General features: G+C 41.2%; 3 protein-coding genes across 3 annotated transcripts in view; 2 read left to right on the top strand and 1 right to left on the bottom strand.

The window, feature by feature from the left end:
- Positions 1–235: 235 nt before the first annotated feature.
- On the top strand, positions 236–2,692 carry LOC111323563 (uncharacterized). Its single transcript, XM_088740700.1, has 2 exons — positions 236–596; positions 1,747–2,692. Exons 1-2 carry the CDS (start codon positions 407–409, stop codon positions 2,193–2,195), a joined length of 639 nt encoding a protein of 212 aa, XP_088596826.1. The 5' UTR covers positions 236–406; the 3' UTR covers positions 2,196–2,692.
- A 1,104-nt stretch (positions 2,693–3,796) lies between these two features.
- Positions 3,797–7,078, top strand: LOC148719373 (uncharacterized). Its single transcript, XM_088740698.1, has 2 exons — positions 3,797–4,160; positions 5,167–7,078. The coding sequence occupies exons 1-2, from the start codon at positions 3,878–3,880 to the stop codon at positions 6,471–6,473; spliced, it is 1,590 nt and encodes a 529-aa protein (XP_088596824.1). The 5' UTR covers positions 3,797–3,877; the 3' UTR covers positions 6,474–7,078.
- A 1,568-nt stretch (positions 7,079–8,646) lies between these two features.
- The window catches only part of LOC111323562 (uncharacterized), a 1,342-nt gene continuing 149 nt past the window's right edge, over positions 8,647–9,839 (bottom strand). The window contains exon 1 of the mRNA XM_022926942.2: positions 8,647–9,839. This exon is cut by the window's right edge and continues 149 nt beyond it. Within this exon, the coding sequence (XP_022782677.2) occupies positions 8,978–9,839 (862 nt within the window). The 3' untranslated portion in view covers positions 8,647–8,977.

Below are 9,839 nucleotides of genomic sequence, written 5' to 3' on the forward strand. Positions count from 1 at the left end.
CTGCTTTCTGGTTCCGCTTTTAGCGCATATCTTTCGTGATGTTTGACTCCTAAAGTAAGTAGTGGCAAGCTACTAATACGGATTGAATTTCGGTCCCGGTTTAAGCGCGTCTCGTTAATGATATTTGACTACCACTGCCAAATTGAGAAGATTCTCACAAACATCAAATGATTTTCCATTCCGGTTTAAGCGCGTCTCGTTAATGATATTTGACTACCACTGCCAAATTGAGAAGATTCTCACAAACATCAAATGATTTTCCGTTCCGGTTTAAGTGCGTTTCATTATGATGCTAAATGACACCCTATGCTTAATCAGCATACCGGTATAAAAAGAAAAACATAGAAGCCTATTTCAGATCACATTTGCTACAGATTTAAAGGAAGCAACGTCTTTACATTACACCATGTTTAAGTTAGTAGTGTTTTTCGTATGTGTATTCAGTGCTCTGTCACAAGAGTTGGACAAGACGGCAGCGGAAGGAAGGACCGTTAAACAAGAAGCTGGAATATTCCAAAAAGATGAAGAAGGTGGAATGTTTATTAAAGGAGATGAGGAAGTTAACGAAGTCGAGATGCCAGAAGGATCGAATGAAGGTAAATCCGATGTCGTGTTAGATCTAGAGCTACTTCTTATTTTCCCCTCAGGAACAAAAATGTCCCAGCTCGACTTACCAAACTGACCCCAATTTTCCATTGTCCATAACCTTTTTGATGAAAGAAAAGGTTGATCAATTTTCAACACCAAAGTGGAACCACGAGGCGCACCCTTAAAATTTGGTTTTAAAACTTGGAAATTCGTCACTGTCTCTTTCGGAATCGGAAATTTGCGATGGTTTTTACGAGAGAAATTTTTTTCTCCGACATTGGCTTGAATTGGTGAGCGTTGCGTTACACGTTACGAAATCGGATCGATAGCCTCACTGTCACGGGCTCTCGACCAGTGATTTACAGTTATAGTGAACTTGCATATCGATGAGTAGCGATCACCAAGGATTTTGACCTCGTAGATTGTACTTGTATATTTACAGACAATTGAGGAGGAATAGGGTAGTTAATCGTGACCGTTGTATTCCAATCATTCTTAACATGATGGCAGAACCCCACTCACAATTTGAAACAAAAGGCATCCTCAGCTTCCTGTTTGGAACGTAATCTTACACTTAAAACAGCGTAACTAAAAGCACTCTGAGATTTTATTCGTTTGAAAGTGCTTGATTCGTAAGGATTGAAAAAAGAAAGAAATACGCATGGTGTGTTTGTGGGAGGATACATAGCTGAGATTTTCACTTGTCAATTATATATAGCTGCTGATCTGAGTGGAAACAAATAGAATCGTTAAAAGTTACTAGACTGTTAGATAACGTTATCATATGTGGTATTATTATCCAACTTCACAAAGAAGAGTACAAATAACGTGCGAATCGAGTACAAATATCCTGCGATATTGAACAGTTAAAAAGAAAAAACCTGTTCAGCCGGTCGGCTGCACGCGCCACGCTACTCTATCTGTTTCGCTTTTCCCTCTTCTTAAGAAGTGCGTATGAAATAAAGTAGTAGGACGATGAATAACTTCCTAGAAAATTTGTGTGTAGAAACACGCAAGTTTAAGGAGCCCGCAATATAGATTTATTCTGGTCAGTTACTTGACATCGCTTTCACCTCATGAAAGCATGAATAGTTCTGTTTACTCAGTTTGCGTTTTACTAAATAAATTATCTCTGTTGATTCTTTTCTTTTCCCCTAGGTAACGGAACTTCAAAGAACCGTGCACGTCGCTATACATACCGCTGTGGTCGATATACCTACAATCCGCGATTTCGGATGTGCTGTGCTGGTACAGTAGTCTCCAAATCTGGCATCAGTCCCAGCTGTTGTGGGACGCGCGGCTATGACGCAAGATTTCGGATGTGCTGTGCTGGTACAATAGTCTCCAAATCTGGCATCAGTCCCAGCTGTTGTGGGACGCGCGGGTATGACGCAAGATTTCGGATGTGCTGTGCTGGTACAATAGTCTCCAAATCTGGCATCAGTCTCAGCTGTTGTGGGACGCGCGGGTATGACACAAGATTTCGAATGTGCTGTGCTGGTAACATTGTTTACAAATCTGGAATAAGTCCCAGTTGTTGTGGAAAGCAGGGATACGATGCAAGATTCCGTAGATGTTGCGCAGGTCAGGTTCGATCCCGATGCTAATTAAAGCCACCTGAGATGGACGAAACGTGAACAAGCAAGTAGCATATATCTTCAAAAGCGAGCGCAAAGGGAAATTAATGAAGTTAGTTGAATCTCAAAACAAAGTGGAATTATCCTTGATTAAAGAAAAGAAAATATACAGTCAAACCTGTATTAAACGGCACTGTATTAAGTGGTCATCCTGTATTGAGCGATCGGTTGTCCATGTCCCGAAAATTTTTCCTCTTTAAAAAGTAGTGTAATTTTTAATCTCTACTGACCGCTCCTACTCTGTGGAATCTGTATTTAGCCGTCAGGTTTGACTAATATTGGTAGTTTCCGTAAATATATGCTTCTCACGACGTGCGTGTTGCTGACGAGATTCAGTCGAAAATTTTTACAGCTTTGCTAGTATCGCAACCCTTTGATGATCTATTGTAATCTTGGATTACTTTACTTTGCTTGCATCTCCGTCACTGATGTAAACACGATATCTAATAAAGGAAGAAACAAAAAGCTTTCTTTTCTCTATACTTGAATGCTGAAGGGTTTGGGCTCATTTAGGTTATGACTGAGAGATATTATTTACCACTCGGTACAGTGCAAAATTTCCTGGTGCGTACTTGGCTCCTTTTAATTCAACATAATCCAAAGCTAAACTGATGTCAGGTTAAAACGTATAACTTAAACTTATCAGTTTAAGTTCTTGTGAAACCAAGAAGTGTTGAGCACGTTTCTGAGGTTTAGGTACTCTACTGGTTATCGCCCTCGGCAAATAAACAGGATAGCATTTGTTTTCTAAGAAATCTTGCATTTAGAAAATATAGACGGGTTCAAAACAGCTTGCAGTAGTTAAATGAAATCTAGTTTTTCACGAGGGGTAACTTTTCAATATCGTATCCTTGATAACACCGAGGAGAATAATTCTCTAAATGAGACTTTGCAACCAAAACACTGGCACTTTAGTGCGTGATGATCCATGCACGTCATTTGGCGAAGAGCGCATGCCTAAGTATGCTCGCGTCACGCAAGCTTCTTTGTCTTCTCGACACCGCTTAAGATCTCCTGTACTCATCCTTAAACACGGCTACACAAATGTGTAAAGGCTGATAGTTTCTAAAGAAACTGTTTGGGGCTGCGTCCGTGGGGGTAACGAAATAATTTGAATATATCAACAAAGTTGAAATGGTAAATTGGCCACCGTTACGATTATAAAAGCTAACGTTTCGAGCGTTAGCCCTTCGTCGGAGCAAATAGAGGAATTGTGGGTAGTGTGTGCTTTTAAAGGCAGAAAAAGGAGCTACGTTATTGGTGGGAACATGGCAACGAGAAAAACACGAATAAATTAGTGGAATGAAAAGCGTTCGTTGATAACTGTGGGATTTAGACAGCCGGTTTGAAAGATGAGTTTTTGTTCAAGAGTTTTACGGCAAATGTGGGTTATTTCAGCGCAAGCTTTTAATATAAAAACAAATTGCGTTTAGCACAAGAGGTGGCTGTTTGGCTCCGGTTTGAGCGCACCTCACAAATGATGTTTGACACACAGCCAAACAAACAAAGCCGCTTAGTTGATTTTCACTTCCTGTTTAATAACTTCCTATTTTGGGTTTACTACGTGTAAACTGACGTCGTTTCAGCGTTTGTTCCTTTTTAACTAAAACGTGTTGATCACGATTCAGTAATATCCATCTGGTTGATCACGTATGCTAAATAAACAGCATGATGGTATAATAAGAAGTGAATCAAATCTGGTACAGATATCCGATGTTACAGATGTGACATCTCTACAGTACACCATGTTCAAGTTAGTAGTATTCCTCGTCTGTATTGCCAGTGCTTTGTCGCAAGGATTGGACGAGACGCCAGCTGGAGAAAGAGCCGTTGAAAAAGAACCTGGAGCTTTCCAAGATGTTGAAGAAGGTGAAATGTTTATCGAAGGAGGTGAAGATGTCGACGAAGACGAGATGCCGGAAGGGTCGAGTGAAGGTAAAGCCGCTCTCGTGTTTTATCAAAGAGCTACTCAACTCTTCTCGTTCTTATTTTAAATTCTTTCATAGAAAAACTTACATAATGACAAAAAGCAGTCCCCATAAAAACTGATTTTCAATATTTTAAATTTGGACATGAGGAAAGATCGAGCAGTTGGTAATTATGACTGACTTCACACCAACTGAATGTTTGGACAGCAATAATTATTTCCGTGACTGCGGAACGATAACAGCAAAGAACGCCACCAACGTTTGAGCCAAACCAAGAGAGAAGAATGGCCGTTTTCACACTATAGGACGGACAAATCGTCTGGACGGACAAATCGTCTGATGTGAAAACGGGACGAACAAATTTTTCATTGCGCTTTTCTATAGGATTGCGTGAGCGGGAATGGACGGGTCATATGATAGACAGATTTCTTTAAAGTTCCCTGTCTTTCAGAAAACGGAATCGTCGGAGACCCAGGGGCTCTTCTGCCCTTAACTTGAAATCGACTCACAGCCCCTGGGTCTCCGAGTATGAGAAAACGGAAGCGGTATCATATAGAGTAGTATTCAAGTCAGTGACTTGTCAATGCTTTTATATCTTTCCTCTTGAAGGCTAAACGGAGTTAACCGTATATTGGTTGCAACTATTCCACTTCTACCCCATTTTGCAATGGTAGAGCACCGGAAACAACAGAAAATACTACGTAATTATACTGGAAACAGGGTTATATACGGACGAAAAGCTACAAAACAACCGCGCATCATTTTTTTTTCTTTTTGCTAATCACAAAAACACTTTTTATGGTTTCGTATGGTTTCGTTTCGTTTTGTTATTGTTTGTCACGTACGCCTTGGAAAATCGATAAGATGCTGAGATACATATGGCCGTGTGAAATATTTCGCGAACTAAAATTTGTTCATCGCACGTTAACACTTATTAATAAACTCGCAAAATATCCCCAAGTATTATATGTACATGTTAAACCATCAAATAAGGTGTTTATATTTTCCCTCAGGCAATGGAATATCAAAGATGCGTACAAGTCGCAGTATATTTCGTTGCGGTTCACAAGGATACGATACAACCTATCAGATGTGCTGCGCTGGTATAGTTGTGAGGAAATATGGCAGCAGCTCCAGATGTTGTGGCAGGCAAAGATACCAAGCAAAAACTCAGATGTGCTGCGCTGGTACAGTTGTGAGGAAATATGGCAGCAGCTCCAGATGTTGTGGCAGGCAAGGATACCAAGCAAACACTCAGATGTGCTGCGCTGGTACAGTTGTGAGGAAATATGGCAGCAGCTCTAGATGTTGTGGCAGGCAAGGATACCAACCAAACATCCAGATTTGCTGCGCTGGTGCAGTTGTGAGAAAATATGGCAGCAGCTCCAGATGTTGTGGCAGGCTAGGATACCAAGCAAACACTCAGATGTGCTGCGCTGGTACAGTTGTGAGGAAATATGGCAGCAGCTCCAGATGTTGTGGCAGGCAAGGATACCAACCAAACACTCAGATGTGCTGCGCTGGTACAGTTGTGAGGAAATATGGCAGCAGCTCCACATGTTGTGGCAGGCAAGGATACCAAGCAAACACTCAGATGTGCTGCGCTGGTACAGTTGTGAGGAAATATGGCAGCAGCTCCAGATGTTGTGGCAGGCAAGGATACCAAGCAAACACTCAGATGTGCTGCGCTGGTACAGTTGTGAGGAAATATGGCAGCAGCTCCAGATGTTGTGGCAGGCAAGGATACCAAGCAAACACTCAGATGTGCTGCGCTGGTACAGTTGTGAGGAAATATGGCAGCAGCTCCAGATGTTGTGGCAGGCGAGGATACCAAGCAAACACTCAGATGTGCTGCGCTGGTACAGTTGTGGGGAAATATGGCAGCAGTTCCAGATGTTGTGGCAGGCAAAGATACCAAGCAAACACTCAGATGTGCTGCGCTGGTACAGTTGTGAGGAAATATGGCAGCAGCTCCAGATGTTGTGGCAGGCGAGGATACCAACCAAACACTCAGATGTGCTGCGCTGGTACAGTTGTGAGGAAATATGGCAGCAGCTCCATATGTTGTGGCAGGCAAAGATACCAAGCAAACACTCAGATGTGCTGCGATGGTACAGTTGTCAGAAAATATGGCAGCAGCTCCAGATGTTGTGGCAGGCAAGGATACCAAGCAAACACTCAGATGTGCTGCGCTGGTACAGTTGTGAGGAAATATGGCAGCAGCTCCATATGTTGTGGCAGGCAAGGATACCAAGCAAACACTGAGATGTGCTGCTTTGGAAAAGTGGTGAGAAAATATGGTAGCAGTTTCAAATGTTGAGGCTCGCAAGGATACAATGCAAATTTCCGTAGATGTTGCCTAGGTCAGTCTCGATTCTAATGCTGATTCGATTATTCTACAGCTTTCACAATATGGCAGCTGTAGGATAATCTGCTGTAATTTGAAGTCTTATTTTTGTGTATCTCTTTCTGATCGAGTTCTCGTTCTGTACCTCGTTTTTTTCCGATCGAATTTAAGGTGTGAAACGCATGGGCCATACATCCCAGCGGAAAAAGCATGATTCTGTAATATAGGATACAGACCAAGTATTCGAAGTTAGTAAAATAATTATTAAATCTTTGGTTTCAAATAGAATGGGATTATTTCAATTCAAACAAGCTTTAATAGGTTGTTCAGTGAAATACGGCCGTCGAAATAACTTGCAACCGTAGCCAGTGTGTACTCAACGATATAATAAATGTGATTAGTATGTACCACTTATGAGAATAGTGCTTTTCACGCGCGCTGATTGGCTATTTCGTAAATGAATACAGGTACTATATTCATCTCCAAGCAACCGAAGAGACAAAACCACGCGTCAAGAGTTTAATTTCCGACCATTTTTGATATATATATATTGAAAGAAATAAACGATTTTTTTGGTATCTGTGTGGTATATACTAAAACAATGATCCACCTCAGTATCGGTGAATGTGTGTGATGGACATTTACCAAGTCGTGAAGCACCACTATTCACCTCTACCTTGGTAAAGTCTGTTTACGAGCCAGTGGTCCATCAGGCTAGGCCGGTGCTTAACTCCGTTTTCTGTAGCATGATGCGACTAGGAGTATTTCTACTCCCCCTCCCCCCGCCCTGGATGGGATGCCAGTCCATCGCAGGGTTACCCCCCAGTATTAAATTTGCCAGTACCCATTTATACACCCGGGTGACCTCCACCTTAGAGAATTACTAATAATTATTATTATTAATTATTAATTATTATACACCTTTCAATGTATCCCAGCTCTATGATAATCTATTATAATCTGAAGTCCCTGTTGTACTCGCCGTTTCTTATGTAAACAAGATTTCAAATAAAAGATCGAACAAAAATCCTCTATTTGAACGAAAAACTATGAAAGAGGATGAAAGAGAAAAGAAACTTAGCTTGAGATGAAACTTAACTTTCAAGGATCGACGTACCTCGCACTTCACTTCTTTGGGTCATGTTCACAGCCATTTATTCGTTCTGCAAAGAAGCATCTCCTACATTTGTTTTAACAGCCCTTTCTTTTAAACCGCTGAAAGCAAAGAAAAAAGCTCGCACCTTCCTTGAATATGTGACGGCGTTGTTACTCTTTAGGAATTTCAGATGATCCCATGAAAAAAGGAATAGAAGCTATGTTCCTTGTTTATAGTTTATCATAGCAGTTTATTGCAAGTTTACAGGTTTAAAATACATGATAAGATGAACACTGCTCGTAGTTAACTGTAGGTGCATATTTCACTTTTATACGGGGGAGACAACAGCCATTAAGGCATATTTTGAACTTTTCGGTTTTTCGGAGAAGGCAAAGCGCGATATACATTTTTGATATAACGACCCTTGGAGCGCTGAAGTGATTTTCGCTAGAAAAAATATCATTCTGAAAATTTTTAAAAACAAATCAGGGTAGTTTTGATGACTTTTAGACTAAGACAGATTCACGGGCAAAGTTTGAAAGAAATCTAAATTTTCGAACCGAAATGCATCGCGGACCGTTTTTTTTTACTGTTTTTAGGGGAGAATGCATCCTAAGGGTAAAAGGTTCGGGACTTTAACAAATGACCGCTAAAAACAGGGTGACCGCTTAATGCAGGTTTGATTCGTAATTCATGTTACTCGTCTACCAAAAGAACTTCCATAAGTTTCCACCCAATTTTTGTACCGTAATACGCAAGTTTTCACCATGATGAATGACAAATAATGATATAGGGTGTCTTTGAAACTCTTGATACGATTGGGCGGGACCCCAATCTTTTTATTATCTGCAAGGCAACCTCTCACTGTTGCCATTGAATTCCAATCTTGGATGTGTCAGTTCGGTCTCGGCTGGGCTATAAGCCAACCAGTTAAGGCTATCCAATACTAAGGAATCGATCAAGTCGCTTTAAGGGACGATGTTTGTTAGATTTGTATTTGAAAATACGATTTCATACAATATTAAAGTAAGAAAGGATGAGACACTCAACTTCTAGAGTTTTATCCAACGCATTTATTAAGCCTCGTGTGGATTGATAACCATACACTTGCGTTCTTCCAAGAAGCAATAACATTGACAGTTTAAAAAAAGAGAGATTTTAGAATAAAGGACTTCCAATAACTATACTGACTTAAATTTACTGGCTAGAAATCATTTTTTGAAGGTGAAAATTAAACTTTAAGGAATATAAATCACAGCTTTTGCTTCAATCGATCACAAAAAGAAAAAGAAAAATCACGTGCGCCGGGAGATGCCAGCATCGGTCAGTGGTTGAAATCAGTCACGTTCTTAATTAACTAAGCGACCGCTCATGTTCTCGATTAACAACGCGACTGCACCTGAACATGACAACATTTGTGGAATCTTCTGTCAAAGCTGCGAGATCCACAGCAAGCGAGGCTCGCACCCGACTTAGCTTGGACTTCACCATCACAGCACATTTTGAATCTTTTGTCGAAGGATTTTGAGCCACAACAGGTGGAGAGTGCGCTCGGTTTACCAACTATTTGCCCGGCACAACACATTCGGGATCTTTTGTTGTAGGTTTGATATCCACAACAAGCTGAATATGGACTCGATTTACTGACTATTTTGCCGGCACAGCACAATCGGCTTCTCGCGTCATAGGATTGTGAGCCACAGCAAGCTGAGATAAAACGCGATTTACGAACTATTTGACCAGCACAACACATCCCGGTTAATTTGTCGTAGGAGCGGGAGCCGCAACAGGCTGAGTGTGATCGCAGTTTATTGGCTATTTTACCGGCACAACACCATTGGAATATTTTGTCGTAGGATTGTGAACCGCAGCAAGCTGAGGTTGAGCCAGATTTACTCAGTATTTTACCGGCGCAACACATACGGCCTATTGTGTCGTAGGACTGAGATCCACAACAGGCTGAGGTTAAGCCAGATTTACCGACTATTTTATCGGCACAGCACATTCGGAATCTTTTGTCGTAGGACTGAGATCCACAACAGGCCAATGCTGGAACCGATCTACCAACCACTTCACCGTCACAACAAAATTGTCTTCTTGAGTCGTAGGATCGTGAACCACAACAGCCTGAGGTAAAGCCAGATTTACCGAATATTTTTCCACCACAGCATATTTGTAATCGTTTGTCGTAGGGTTGAGAACTACAGCAGGCTGAGAATGAATTTCTAAAAACTTTATCACCG

This window comes from Stylophora pistillata, chromosome 12 (genome assembly GCF_964205215.1).
Source record: "Stylophora pistillata chromosome 12, jaStyPist1.2, whole genome shotgun sequence".
Classification (NCBI taxonomy): Eukaryota; Metazoa; Cnidaria; class Anthozoa; order Scleractinia; family Pocilloporidae; genus Stylophora; species Stylophora pistillata.